The 16,197-nt window shown below is 44.1% G+C and overlaps 1 protein-coding gene across 1 annotated transcript in view; it reads right to left on the reverse strand.

Moving 5' to 3' along the window:
• The window catches only part of LOC144682828 (PC3-like endoprotease variant B), an 898,333-nt gene extending 882,555 nt beyond the window's left edge, over positions 1 to 15,778 (reverse strand). Inside the window, exon 1 of the mRNA XM_078545597.1 lies at positions 15,688 to 15,778. Coding sequence (XP_078401723.1) covers positions 15,688 to 15,698 — 11 coding nt within the window. The 5' untranslated portion in view covers positions 15,699 to 15,778. The remainder of the gene's footprint in view (positions 1 to 15,687) is intronic.
• Between the last annotated feature and the right edge of the window lie 419 nt (positions 15,779 to 16,197).

A 16,197-nucleotide genomic window follows, 5' to 3' on the forward strand; every position in this document is an offset into this window, starting at 1 on the left:
ATGCACAAATGGCTGGAGTCTTCATTAATGCTATTTCACACACTCCTGTTAGATCTTACATGACCTTCTTCTACATAACCTCTCATTCTCCTTTATATATATTTTTAATACGTAAAGTCTATCATTCCATATGTCTTTGAAAGTATATCTTCCTCATAATATAAAAACTTTCATGTTGCCAGTATTGTAATTAACCTTTGGGAAAAATAAACACACTCCTTAACCTTGCTTATCTGGTCAGTTGTAAACAAACTAAGATCCCTTTGAAATCCAAATCTCTTAATTCATCCAAAAGTGCAAATTCCCTTCACATCTTACATGCTAAACCAGCATCCGTGTTTACTCCTTAGCATGTCAAACACCCAGCTTCTTTTGATGATTTCAAGCTTGCAGTCTACTTGAATCCAAATGTAATTAAATCACACAGACATACCCAACTATACTTACCCTCATAAAACTACTTCGCAATAAACCAGAAAAATAGTATGAAAAATTATTACACTTTTGTCACAGACTCCACTTTTGACATGTCATCAGCCTGTATACCTAATTTACCTGAGCAAAATAGCCTCCAGTTTTCTTCTTGGCTGGGTTGATCAAATACTCAGGCCAGAATTTTCCAGCCCCTCATGCTGGTGGCATCTTCCAGTCCTGCTGATGTAAATGGAGATTTCAATGGCTCGCTCGCCCTGCTGCGAGGGAACCTGCTGGGGGGGGGGGGGCTGGAAAATTCCAGCCTCAGTATGAAGATTTAGAAATTCCCTCCCCTTGGCTACAGATCTCGTGGCACCAGTTAAGAAGTACTCTGCACCTCTGTTCCTCCACCCAAAGAGGATAACCTCACACTTATCCACATTATATTCCATCCGCCACATTATTGCCCACTCACTAAGCATGTCCAAATCCGCTTGAAGCCTCCTTGCATCATCCTCACAACATACATTCCCACCTAGTTTTGTGTCATCTTGGGAATATTACACTTGGTCCCCACATCCAAATCATTGATATAGATTGTGAATATCTGGGGCCCAAATATTGATCTTTGCAGTACCCCACAAGTCACAGCCTCCTGAGAATGATCCGCTTATCCCTACTTTCTGTTTTCTGTCATTTAACCAATCCTCAATCCATGCAGTATATTACTCCCTATCTTATGTGCTGTAATTTTGTTTATTAACCTCTTGTGTGAGATCTTATCTAAACCATCTCAAAATCCAAATTTACCACTTTCACTGGTTTTCCCTTATCTGTTCTGCTAGCAACATCCTTAAAAAACTCCAACAGATTTTTCAAACATGATTTCCCTCCCATAAATCCAAGTTGACTTTGCCCAATCAAATCATTATTTTCTTGGTGTCCAGTTATCACTTCCTTTACAATAGATTCTTGTAATTTCCCTATGACTGACGTCAGGTAAACAGGTCTGTAATTCTCCATTTGCTCTCTTCCTCCTTTCTTAAATAGCGCAACCTTCCAATCTGCAGGCACCGTTCCAGAATCTATGGGGACAATTTTCCCCCCATTAGAGTGGGTGTGGGTGGGCGCAGAGCTGGTCGCCACCCATGAACAGCTGCGCGCCACCATTTTACGTGAGGGGGGTCAATTCAGGCCCGCCCAGCGTGACATGCACCCAGAAGCGCTCAGCGCTACCTGTGCAGCAGGGGGACGAGGGAGAGTCGGGGCCTGTGCTCTTGTGCGCATGCGCGGGAAAGAGCGCAGAAATCTCCCTGAGGCACGGAGCTGCCTCACGGAGATTAAGTTCAATTTGAAACTTCAAAATAAGGAAAGTTAAGAATCATTTACACATGTCCCCTCATGTGACAGTGTCACATGAGCTGAGACATGTTTATGAATTTTGATTAAAATTTTTATTTCATTTATAAATCCTTCATGAAACCTTATCCTGACCTTGGATGAGGTATCATGAAAAATGCAAAGGCCGCCTGGGCTCTTCGCCTGCCCACCAGCCTTAAGGTTGGTTGGGCAGCCCTGATAATTGATCCAATTAGTTTATTAATGGCTTTAACAGGCCTTTGACAGTTCGGCGGGCGCGCAGCTTACTCCGATGCGTGCATGCCGAACTAAAGATTGGAATGACGTGCGTCATTTTACGCGTTGGCATCCAGGGCCCTCCCCTGTATGCTGAACAGAAGGTTCTGCCCCATAGAATTTCCTGCCCCATAGAATTTCCTGCCCCATAGAATTTCCTGCCCCATAGAAAGATGACCAACAGTGCATCCACTATCTCTATAGCCACCCCTTTCAGCACTCTGGGATGTAGATCATCAGGTCCCAAGGATTTATCTACTTTCAGTCCCGTTAATTTCCCCAGCACTACTTTTTACTCATACACTAATTTCTAATTTACTAATTTGCTTATACTAATTTCATTCCCACTAGTCCCTCCATTCTCTATTATTTCTGAGACTATTTTTTGTAACTTCCTCCCTGAAAACAGACACAAAGTAATTATTTAGCTTCTGTGCCATTTCCCTATTCCCCATTATAAATTCTTCTGTCCCTGCCTTTATTGGTCCCACATTTGTCTTTGTTAATCTTTTCCTTTTTACATACCTGTAGAAGATTTAGAGTCTGTTTTTATGTTTCTTGTTGACATTCATATTCTATTCTTCCTTTATTTATCAGTTTCTTGGTCCTCCTTTGCTGAATTATAAAATACTCCCAATCCTCAGGCTTACTACATTTTTTGGCAACTTTGTAAGCCTCACCCTTTGATCTATTATAATCTTGAACTTCCTTTGTTAACCATGGTTGACTCACTTTTTCTATTGAGTTTTTGCACCATAAAGGAATGTATATTCGTTGTAAAACATGAAAGGTTGAGGGCTTGCCACGGTACCCAAAAATGCCTTGAGAGTTGGATGTCTTGTTCAAGCAAGTGATCTTTATTATGAGAAGCCCAATTCTCATGAGTAGGGGTTCTGCAGTATAGTGTTTGAGCAGTCAATTTATAGGTTACAAAAGTTCACTTGACCAGCTGCTTCAACTTTAATTAAATCTTTCCACCTTATTCCCCTGATCTCACTTTTCCTTATTCACATTGTCATATGCCTCTCTGTCTCTCCTGCTGATCTCATCTCCTCTTGATTAGATCTTTCATATGACTCTCTGTCTCACATACAAGCTTCTCTCAAGTTTTAGCAGCTTAGGTTTTACACTAAGTATCCCATGGTCCCTATTCATCAGTCTCCCCTTACAACCATGTATTAATTCTTTAAATACTAGCCTGTCTACCATCATTCCTTACAGTGTATTTCCCAATCTACCTCAGCCAACTTGCCCCTCGTAGCTTCATAATTTCCTTTGTTTAGATTTAAGACCCTAGTTTTGGATTGAACTGCATCATTTTGAAATTTAATGGAAAATTCCATCATATTATGGTCATTCTTCCCTAAAGGTTCTTTGACAACAAGATTATTAATTAGTCCTTTCTTGTTCCAAAATACTGATCTAAAATAACCAGATGTCTAGTTGGTTCCTCAACATATCGCTCTAGAAAACCATCTCATACACATTCCAGGAATTCATCCTTCACAGCATTAGTGCTCGTTAGATTTGCCCTCACAAGTATTCAAAATGGAAAAACAAGGGAGGGATGAGGTTTCCGATATTAATTTAAAAATGATGTTTGCACAGAATTTTCATCATCCATATGTTATGGTGACTGATTCTGATGTGTGGGCATTTTTCCCGGTGTTTACAATCTTTGTTTTTGGTATTTAAATTCTTCAGTTACCTGAGGCAGCTCTCTACCTTGAGGGAGCTTTCGGTGAGTGCTCCCCCGCTCCTGCACTAACTTCAGCACTTGCCCGCCTTCCGCCTCCATCCCGGCAGTGCTGAGCCTTTCAGCGCGTTTTTCACGCTGGCTGACTGTTAATTGGCTAACCAGCATGAAATCGTGGTCGGGGGCCGATCGCGGTTGGATGTCCATTCCCTGGTCACTCCATGGTGTGCATGGGGCTCGGAGGTGGGCTCAGGTTTGGAAACTAGAAAAGGGCTAGGCTCACATTTCCCTGGCTCTGGGCAAAAATCTGGGCCAGACAGTACGAAAGCACGAAAGTTCTGATGAAACTTTATAAAACACTGGTCCAGCCAAAATTTTTGGCACTGCCCTTCAGTAAGGATGTGATGCCCTTAGTCATAGTGTAGAAAATATTGATAAGGATGGTTCAAGAGATGAGGAATGTGAAATGTGCAGACATATTGGAGAAACTGGGGGTTTCTCTCCTTAAAGCAGAGAAGGTAGAGAGAAGATTTGAAAGAAGCGTTGAAAATCATGAGGGGTCCAGACAGAGTAGACAGAAAAAAAGTGCTCTGCTGATGGAAGGGATTAGTACCAGAGCGCGCAGATTTAATGTAATTGGCAAAACTTTTTATTGCAGTGAGGGATTGTGATCTGGAATACATTGCTTGAAAGGATAGTGAAGCAGATCCAATCATGGCTTTCAAAAGGGAACTTCAAGTACTTGAAGGAAAAAAAAATTCTACAGTGAAAGGACAAAGGAATGGGTTCTCTTTCAGAGGGCGGGCTCAGGCTCAATGGGCAGAAGAGCAAACAGCAGAAACAGCATGCAATAGACAGAGCTAAGTGATCCCACAACCAACGGATTGGATCTAAGCACTGCAGTCCAGTTGTGAAAGGTGGTAGACAATTAAACAACTAACCAGAGGAGGAGGCAGCTCCACAGATATTCCAATTCACAATGACAGGGGAGACCAGCACATCAGTGCAAAAGGCATAGCTGAAGTATTTGCAACGTATTCAGCCAGGAGTGCCAAGTTGATGATCCATCTTGGCTTCCTCCTGAGGTCCCAATCATCACAGATGCCAGTCTTCAGCCAATTTGATTCACTCCACATTATATCAAGAAACAGCTGAAGGCACTGGCTATTGCAAAGGCTATGGGCCCTGATAACACCCTGGCAGTAGTACTGAAGACTTGTGCCCCAGAACTAACCGAGCCCCTAGCCAAGCTGTTCCAGTACAGTTACAACACTGACATCTAACCGACAACGTGGAAAATTGCCCAAGTATGCCTTGTCCATCAAAAGCAGGGCAAATCCATTCTGACCAATTACTGCCCCAACAGTCTATTCTCCATCATCAGCAAAGTGATGGAAAGTGTCATCAACAGTGCTATCAAGTGGCACTTAAACAGCACTAACCTGCTCACCGATGCTCAGTTTGGGTTCCACCAGGGCCACTCAGCTCCTGGCCTCATTATAGGCTTGGTTTAAATATGCAAAAGAGCCGAATTCCAGCGGTGAGGTGAGAGTGACTGTTCTTAACATCAAGTCAGAATTTGACCGAGTGTGGCATTAAGGAACCCTAGCAAAATCGAGATCAATGGGAATCGGAGAAAACTCTCAGCTGGTTTGACTCACACCCCGTATAAAGGAAGATGGCTGTTGGAGGCCAATTATTTCAGTCTCAGGACATCGCTGCAGGTGTTCCTTAGGGTAGTGTCTTAGGTCCAACCATCTTCAGCTGCTTCATCAATGACCTTTCCTCCACTATAAGGTCAGAGTGGAGATGTTCATTGATGATTGCACAATATTCAGTACCATTTGGCGGCGACTCAGATACTGAAGTGATCCATAGTGCCTATATGCAGCAAGATCTGAACAACATTCAGGCTTGGGTTGATGAGTGGTAAGTAACATTCATGCCATAAGATTGTCAGGCAATGACCATCTCCAATAAGGGAGAATCTAACCACCTCCCTTGACATTATAAGGCATTACTATTGCTGAATCCTTGGGGTTACCATAGAACCCAAACTAAACCAGACTAGCCATATAAATACTGTGGCTACAAGAACAAGTCAGAGGCTGAGAATTCTGTAGTAAGTGACTCAGTTTCTGACTCTCCAAAGCCTGCCCACAATCTACAAGGCACAAGTCAGGAGTGTGATGGAACACTCTCCATTTGCCTGGATGAGTGCAGCTCCAACAACACCCAAGAAGCTTGACACCATCCAGGACAAAGCAGTTTCCTGGATCGGCACCCTATCCAATACCTGAAACAATCACTTCCTCCGCTACCGATGCACAGTGGCAGCAGTGTGTGCCATATACAAGATGCACTGCAGCAACTCGCCAAAGCTTCTTTGCATCCAAATGTATGATATCTACCACTTAGAAAGGCAAGGGCAGCCAACACATGAGAACACCACCACCTCAAGCTCTCAGGCAAGCCACACACTTGGCTTGGAGCTATAGCACCGTTCCTTCCCTGTCACTGGATCAAAACTTGGAACCCTCTTCCTATTTGCACTGTAGGTGTAACTACACCAGACGGACTGCAGTGGTTTAAGAATGTGGTTCACCACATTTTCTCAAGGGCAATTAGAGTTGTGCAACAAATGCTGGCCTAGCCAGTGACACACATCCCACTAAAGAATAATAGTAAAATAAGATCTCCTTCCATGACCATTCTAGAATTCGATGATTTTATAGTTATTCAACATGAATTCAGGGATAATTAGTGCAATGTGATATTCTTCCAGTTTGTAGCCTCAAGTAGAATCTTTTCATTTCCATAAATATCTGATACTTTTAGGCAGCAGCACAATATTTTGTCAGCTGGTTTTGCTGTTGAATCTTTTTCCAGGTGGTAAATAGAAATAACATTTTAATGATTATTTAGTAAATAAACCTGCATGTGCTATCACAATATAAAGTTTCGGCAGTTTGATGCTGCAATATTAAAACTAATTGATAGCTGATTGAAAATGGCAAGAATTAGCAATCATTCCTGGAAGTTGTTCTGTAAACATATATAAAAATGTAAATACTGATGACAAAATTTCATTGTAAGGGGGAGCATATTTTGTATGAATTCTCTTTAATGCACATCCTGAATAAATGTAAAACCATTGTGGAAATTCAGCTAAATATATTTGTTTTAATTTATTCATTCATGGGATGTGGACATCACTGACAAGGTCAATATTTAATGTCTATCCTTAATTCCACTTGAGAAGGTGATGGTGAGCTGCCTTCTTGAGTCACTGCAGTCCAAATGGTGTAGGTACATCCACAGTGCTGATTTCAAGTCAAGATGGTGGGTAGGGGAACTACCAGGCTGTTGTATTCCCATCCCGGCTGCCCTCATGTGTTTAGGTGGCAAAGGTCACACGTTTGGGAGGTGCTGTTAAAGAAAGCTTAATGAGCACCTACGGTGCATCCTGTAGATGGTACGTACTGCAGCCACAGTGGACCACTGCTGGAGGGAATGAATGTTTAAGGTGGTGGATGGGGTGCCAATCAACTGTTTTGGCCTGGATAGTGTTAAGTTTTTTGGATGCTGTTGGAGCTGCACTCATCCAGGCAAGTGGAGAGTATCCCAGCACACTCCTGACATGTACAGGCTTTGGGGAATCAGGCGAGTTACTCACCACAGAATTCTTAGCCTCTGACCTGCTCTTGTAGCCACAGTATTTATATGGCTGGTCCAGTTAAGTTTCTGGTCAATGGTAACCCCCAGGTTGTTGATCGTGGGGGATTCAGTGATGGTAATGCCATTGAACGTTAAGGGGTGATGGTTGGATTCTCCCTTGTTGGGGATGGTCATCGCCTGGAACTTGTGTGGCGTGATTGTTACTTGTCACTTATGAGCCCAAGTATGAACATTGTCCAGGTCTTGCTGCAAATGGACACAGACTGCTTCAGCATCTGAGGAGTTGTCAATGGTGCTGAACACAGAGCAAACATCAGTGAAAATCCCCACTTCTGCTCTTATTATGAATGGAAGGTCATTGATGCAGCTGAGGATGGTTGGGCCTAGGAAACTACCCTGAAGAACTCCTGCAGTGATGCCCTGGGTAAAATGGTTGGCCTCCAACAAGCATAACCATCCTCCTTTGTGCTAGGTATGACTCCAACCAGCTTTTCCCTGATTCCCATTTATTTCAATTTTACTAAGGCTCCTTGATGCCACTCTCGATCAAATGCTGACTTGATCTCATCTGACCTTTGGAATTCAGCTTTTTTGTCCATGTTTGTACCAAGACTGTAATGAAGTTTGAATCCAGGTGGTCCTGGTGGAACCCACCCTGAGCACCTGTGAGTAGGTTATTTGTCAGTCAGTGCTGCTTGTTTATCAATCATGTTGAAGTCCCACCGTGCCAAGTCCAGGCTTTATTTCTCTGATGCCTTCCTTGATTCAATGCTGTGATTTGTAGTGCCTGAAAGGAGGCTCTCTTCCCCAACCATGGGAAGATGAAATCTGCCACAGAGAGCAAGAAGGGATTGCTCAGAAGGTGAACAGTAGGATTATGGTGCCATGTTCTTGGATTCAGTCCCCCAAACAGTTTAATGACCTAAACAGGACACAAAAGGTAAGTACAGTGGGACATTCACCTACATCCTGATGTGTGATTCACCCCAAATCTCTCACTTGGCCTTCTCAAGCCTTGACCTGCACATCACTCCTCACACCAACTTACCTTGAGCGTGCACCCATCTGTCTGTCTATGTACTTCCTCACATTGACATCTGTCCATCCGCCATTGACACTCACCCTCATCTTAATGCTATGTTGTGCCTCTCCTTCATACTCACCCTGAACAAATGTTGCCAATCTATCTGTTCAACACATTCCCTGACTGTCACGTATAGATCGCTTCTTTTCCTCCTTGCAGGAGAGGAGAGCACAGAACATCAGGGAGAGGCAGACAAAACTGGAGGTCAGTAATCTCAGCTCTAGGACATCACTGCAGGAGTACCTCAGGGTAGTGTCCTCAGCCCAGCCATCTTCAGATGCTTCATCTATGACCTTCCTTCCATCATAAGGTCAGAAGTGGGGATGTTCGCTGATGATTACACAATGTTCAGACCATTCACGATTCTCAGACACAGAAGCAGTCCATGTCCAAATGCAACAAGACCTGGACAATATCCAGGGTTGGGCTGACAAGTGGCAAGTAACATTCACACCACACTAGTGTCAGGCAATGACCATCTTCAACAAGAGAGAATCCAACCTTCACCCCTTGATGTTCAATGGTTTTACCATCACTGAATCCCCCACGATCAACATCCTGGGGGTTACCATTGACCAGAAACTGAACTGGACCAGCCATATAAATACTGTGGCTACAAGAGCAGGAGAGATCTTGGAATCCTGCGGTGAGTAACTCATCTCCTGACTCCTAAAAGTCTATCCACCATCTACAAGGCACAAGTCAGGAGTGTGATGGAACACTCCCCACTTGCCTGGATGAGTGCAGCTCCCACAACACTCAAGAAGCTTGACAAAGCAGGACAAAGCAGCCCGCTTGATTGGCACCACATCCACAAACATTCACTCCCTCCACTACCGACGCACAGTAGCAGCAGTGTGTACCATCTACAAGATGCACTGCAGGAATTCACCAAGGCTCCTTAGGCAGCACTTTCCAAACCCACAACCACTACCATCTAGAAGGACAAGGGCAGCAGATAGATGGGATCACCAAAACCTGTATCAAGCACAATCCAATGGCTCCAACATAGAGCATGAGGGACTCACTCTGGTATTTGGGAACACCACCACCTGGAAGTTCCTCTCCAAGTCACACATCATCGTTACTTGGAAATATATTGTCGTTCTGTCACTTTCGCTGGGTCAAAATCCTGGAATTCCCTCCCTAACAGCACTGTGGATGTACCTACACCACATGGACTGCAACGGTTCAAGAAGGCAGCTCACCACCACCTTCTCAATGGCAACTAGGGATGGGCAATAAATGTTGGCCCAGCCAGCGAAGCGCACAGCCTGTGAATGAATAAAAGAAATATAGACAATGGGCATGGCACCCTCACACATAGAGGCCATAGAAGCCAGTCATCATGAGCAGCTGAAGACCTGGCAAAAGGCCAGGAGGAAGAGACTGCTGCACGCACACAGGAAGGAGGAGGAGCGGCAGGACAACCAGGTATTACCCTGTGGGAAGGGTGTACAGACTAGGACATCCTACATGAATATGAGGGAGAACCAGTGTCGAAGGCGACAGGTGAGGTGATGATAGACATAGGTCACATGGTCCAGCAACTCGAGCCACAACCCATCAACCCCCATGCCTTGCCAGTGGCTGCAAAGGTAACCAGGATCTTTCCAGGGCTCATCATTCCAGCAACTGCTGTGCCAATGGTGGTACATTTGTGTTAAGGGTACACAGCTACTCATGTATTCCGTGAATGTCAGTGCTCACACTCTGAGCTGACTGATCCAGGCTACTGAGGGAGGCTTGCACCTTTCCTGGCCGAGACTCTGCTCTTGCATCCACTCCGAGTGTTGCTGCATGTGTCCCTCCATGAGATTGGCCAATCTCTCATAGTCAGAGCTCATGTGGCTGAGGCCCCAGAACAATGTGGAGCTCATGACAGCGATTGACTCCTCTATTCACAGCCCTAGAGCTCCCACTGCCTCAGGGAATTCTGCCAGATGTTCATACATCTGCTGTTGATGATCTAAATACTGTGCTCCAAAAGGTGACTCCTGAGGCTCCCCGTTCCTGCCCACTGGAGCATCATTGTGACTTTCCTCCCTTCTCTGAGGGAGACTGTGCACAGGTGCCTCTGACTCTGACGCCTCCTTCTGCACACTGGTGAGGTGCCTTTCACCCTGTGCCACTGACTCTATACACACCCTACATCCCTGAAGTGTGCTAGTATCTGAGTTAGCGCAGTGTGATGTGATGCTGCCTCCTCGGACATCTCTTCTCCCCCTGATGCTCAAGGGATGATCTGGCCCAGGGTGTGGGGGGGTGGGGTGGGGGCTGTGTGGTAAGGGAGCAGAGCTGGGACCAGTGTGAGACACAAAAGGAGTTATTTAGGTATAGCCATTCTCATTGTGAAATCAAGCTCTGATGCACGCCACTGCTTTAACCATGCTTGTGCTGCCCTTGTGATGCCATCCTTGCATTCCCTCTTGTGCTAACGTCCCATTGTGCTCAGTGAAGTGACAGCATGACCTCACCACTACCAACATGTGTCAAGGTGATTTAAATAGTGCCTTTATCAAATGCTACCAGCGATTCACCTTCACGACAGACAGCTGTTCTGGCACCCTGGCAATCTCCATGGCCATCTGTTCAATGGAATGTATGCGACTCAGCCAGGCTGACCTACCCCTAGTCTGGACCATCTCCGTGGTGTTCTTTGCTCTTTTGGTGAATCGCGACTTCTGTGCCTGAATAACGCGCAATCAAATTTTGAGCCCCAAGGCTTATCTCTGAGCCTTTAGGAAAGCAGGATAAAATTTTCAATGCGCAGTTTAGGACAAAAATGAAAACTTCAGTATTGTTGAAAGAAAATACATTTTGTCGAAGTTTTTGTCTTGCACTCATCAGGACAATTCACAAGAATACAATATAAGGGAAAACAACAAATTTGTACTGTATGAGAAGAGGGTGCTGATTGGTTGGCAAGTGTGCTCTAATAGGTGAAGGCATTGCCATGGAGAATGTACCTGGTGGTGATGACTGACAGTTAACTGCCAAGCATTGTTTGAAATTTAAACAAGGCACCTTGACTCAGATTGGTCAAGGCATTACCCTGAGGAATGAACCAGCAAATGGCTATCACATTTTGTTTAGCTGAAACAGGCGCAATGTGTGTACATGTTCTTTCTGTCTACAAAGACTAGGGCCCTGTAAATTATTGTATGTAGCTTCCAGTACACACAAATGTGAGCCTAACTGACAATCTTAAATTGGTTGTCAGCGTAATTCTTAGCACACTGAGAATTATTTAGCAGATGTTGTCCAATTGCGGAATCACATCTAATGTTGGACTCTGTGTTTTGAGTTTCGCAAACAGAGGCTGGTTGGGTACAGTCTGTACCCTGCCCACTGCAAACAATGGAAAGGACACGCTGTTTGATATGATCCGTCAGTCTTTGAGATGCATGGCTGGAACTGAAATTCATTTAACAGATTACTCATTTGTGTGATAGACAGAACGTCATTTTGGCTTGATGGTAGCATCCTGTTAGTGGCGAATACCACTCATGTTGCTACTGCATAGTAGCAGTATGAAACAGCTAGCTTCACCTATTGCACAAAGTTTTGAGATACCTTGCTTTTCCAGGGTAATCAGAGGTAGACAGGGCACTTTTCAAGGCTGAAAGTGACGACGTTAGGCCCATTCATGAATTTGTGCGATATACAGCATGAAATGATCTGATCAGTATATCCATTATCCTGCAAGATGCCTTTGTTACACCCTATTTCAGCATCAAGCTTGCATGGTGGGCAAATGGCCTGGGCCCTATTTACGAGATTGCCAATAAGCTCAAGCTTAAAGCACATGGAACTGTAAGTATCCCAACGTGTGTACTGACCAGTGAAGGTAGGCTTGCGGTAGACCATGGTAGAGAATCCTCTGGCAGATTTCTTAACTAGCACATCCAGGAAAGGGAGTCCATTTGACTGCTCCATTTCAAAGGTGAATTTGAGTGCAGGATGGAGCCCATTGAGACATGTAAGGAAATTATTACATGCAGCTGCTAATTTAAATATAGCAAACATATCCACATATTGGAAATATGCAAGTGGTAGGAAGTTAGGTGTCATTCCATCAAGGACACATTTCTCATGGAACCCAACAAAGATGTTAGTGAGAGCTGGGCCTAGAGTGAATCCCATGGCAACACCATCTATTTGACCATACATGGTGTCATTAAAATTAAACTCAACTGCGCGAGCTGCCGAGTTCATAAGTTGAATGAATACTGATTCATGCAATTGTGGCAGGTACAGATTGTCATGATATCTGCTGCAGTGCAAATATCTATGGCTTCCTTAAGTGGAACATTGGTGAATAGGCTAGCAATGTCGAATGAGCACATGGACACAGCATTGCTATCGGTAAGGTCTTCGCTAATGTGAAGTAATTTTTCGCTGTGTATGTGGGAAACTTGCTCAAAACTAGTTGTAGCAACTCACCCAACAATTTGGCCAATTCATGTTGTGCAGAACTGGTCAAGGTTAAGATAAGATGTAAAGGGACATCACTTCTGTGTGCCTTGGGCAGCCCATACATAAACAGACGCAGCAAACCATGAGGATGAACCCTGTCACATGTACCACATGGCAGCTCATCGCTCTTACACAAGCCCAGCAAGTGTTTTTTTGAGCTTACTTTCGAGCAAGGCTGTTCTGTCATGTTGAGCCGCAGGTCCAATGGATACAAATTTGGACTGTCATTAAGAATGGCGTGCATTTTGTTGATATAGTCACACTTGTTAAGGATGATTATTCCCAGCCCTTTGTCAGGTTTACTGATGTGTCTGTCTGGGTTGGTTTTAAGGCCTCACAATGCTGTAAGACATTCGCGTTGTATGTGAAAATCAGACAGGCTGTTCGGAATCCTGCAATATCTATGCACCAGATCAGTTGGCGCGCTTTCAAGGATTCAACGTCTTCAGTGGATGCTGTTTTGTGGTGGGATAGTTGGGACTAGAGAAGTTCAAATTCAGCAAACACCTCTTCCTGATGGATTTGGGATAAAGACACAACAAAATTGAAACTATGCGCAAGAACAAACTCCTCGCTTTCTGAGAATACATGATCAGAGGGATTTGTTACGTGTTTAGTGGCGTCATTAATTGTGTTGCCAAAGGACTTCCACTTAAGTGAATTTACACTGTGGATGTATTTCAAACGGATACTGTTTATCCTGAAGCAATATAGCAGCATAAACGGATCAAATCAAAAAGTGAAAGAAATTTGTGCACATCAGACCAAGCGCAGTGTAGATCATGGCATAACTTAGTAACCGCATGACCAGTCTGTTCAATCTCATCTCGCATAAACATCCGCTCGATCATGGGACTGTGTCTCGCTTTAGCATTTTCAATACGTTTGGAAATGAATACTGGCACAACCTTGTTTTTAATACAGTGTTGGAGAGGTTGCTAGATAGCTTACCTGTTCTTAGCTTACCTGTAAGTCGGACTATGATATTGACTTAAAAATGAAAACCCTGAGGAGTTAGCAGTAAGCTGGCTTAAGTGTTAAAATTGAATTGATCAGACAAGTCAGAGAACAATCAGAGTTAATTGAAAATATAACGTATTTGCATTTTTTCTGTCTTGTTTTATTAACATGAAAGGTTCTACAAATTTTCAAACCATTGAATAAACCTTTTGAGGGATCATTTGTTCCAAATATGGCTGTGCTGGTTTATTTTAAACAGCCAATTTATTTCTGACTACATGCTTAAAATTTTACAAGACTTTGAGCTTATAATTTGCTTTGTACAGTAAAATTACCCTCCAAATTTTAAGCAGTTTTTAACTGAGCAATAACAGCTAGCAACAGATAAAAAGGCTCCTCAGTGACCAGGCAAGGCAGATATCGGTAGGTGTAACAAGACAGAGGAGGCCCAATTTTCCTTAACTTTGATCCGAAGGAATACTCAATTTCCCAGCAGCAAAGGTCAGGAAAAATTGTTGGAGTTGCGGACCACTGGGCCCCCACCCCTTTTGCAGAGCTCTGGGATTCCCGGGTTTAGTTGAGTGTTTGGGGTTGGGCGTTGGGGTACGTATATCTTGGCCTGTGCGAACAACAGATGCAGGCCAGATACAGGTATGGTCATGAGCTGGGAGAGGGGACAGTCCCCGTCTTCTTCATCAACATATATGTTATATGCTTGCTGGGTGCCACAAGATAGGGATGCTGTAGAAACCTTGTCACTTATGGCCTGCCTCAGGCTCCTGTCAAATGGAGACCTGGTGCCAGGGTAAACTGAAGACAGCAAAGTGGAATCAACTTCAAAAAGTTTGACACCCACAGGATTATCCAATTTTCAATTTTTGGCAGCCATACAGTCCCGATCACTGAAGCCTGCAGCTCCCCACAATTTGTCTTCATGGACTGCTGGCATTGACCCCTGCCGGGTGGTAAATGCAAGTCAGAGTCCAACCCCCCCACCCCCCCCTGGTCCCCCCCCACCACCTCCACCCCTCCCAACCCCTGCATGCCCAATTTAAATTGCATAGGGCAGGAAATCTCAATGATCCTGAGTGCTTCAGAGGGACAGGATATGAAAATCTGTCCTGCAGTGTTGGTAAATTGAATTCGGAATGGGACAGGTGTTTTGACAGAGATACATTGCAGAGTATCGTGAAATAATGTACATAATGGCCACGTGGAATGGAATGGTCTCTTATCGTTCGCAGGTTCCAATTATTTAAATTAATAGACCCTTTATCAAACAAATTTAGCTGGATTGCATAGGTAGCGTGGTAGGAGGCCAACTACACTATCAAAATAACATGGGTAGGTGGCAAACACCATAACAAACAGATTTTGATTGCAACAGATGCTGAACAGGTAGACTTCCTGTCCATTCCTTTCAATGCTCACAGATGAAAAAAAAATAGTCACTAGATTGCCTGAGAATTCCTCTTCTGAAGAAATACTGGGAAGTCTTCCAAATAATCTAATTCCCTGCTTATGATTAATTAGCACCAACTAGAGATAGAAGTCTTGCAGGTAAACTTATGGCTTGGAAAGGTTTCACATCTAATAAACAGAGCTCAAAGGGATACATCACCTTTAAGATTCTCTGCCAAAACCATCCAAGATAAACAACCTAAATCTGCTTATCCACATGAATCGAAGCTGCTATTGTATTTAACTGTCATGTAATAATATAAACATAAAAGTAACATACCCTGTCCTCATTTCTGTTATTGTGGGAAGAGTATTATTAAAGTCGCCACAGAATCGTACCAGGGTGAGTGTGTGATCTCTTTAAAGGAAGCTGGTTTAAAAAAAAGCTGATGTGGCAAGATTTAAAAGACAGACCTTTGTTGTGTGTCTGGCAATGATTAAATTAATTTATGACAAGACATGGGCGGGATTTTCTGTGCCTGCGGGTGTTGGGTGTGTTCGGTGGCGTGACTGGATAATATGGCGCGATCGGTTTCACGACGGCGTGAAACCAGTTTGCAATTGTCCGCTTAGCCCACCGATGGTGGGCCGCATTCTCCACCATCGGACATCGGGGACCTTAGTGTAATCACATCAGCATATCATTATTAGCCTGCCCGCTGGAATTGTCCCCCACCCCGGCTGGATCATCCGTCCATGTTGGCGGGAAAACATGCTGCTGCAGGATACGTCTCGACAAGTGCGAAGTGCAGAAGTTGGGACTTACCTGCCAGGGTTTGCAGATATCCGA

The sequence above is a fragment of the Cetorhinus maximus genome, chromosome 7 (genome assembly GCF_964194155.1).
Source record: "Cetorhinus maximus chromosome 7, sCetMax3.hap1.1, whole genome shotgun sequence".
NCBI lineage: Eukaryota > Metazoa > Chordata > Chondrichthyes > Lamniformes > Cetorhinidae > Cetorhinus > Cetorhinus maximus.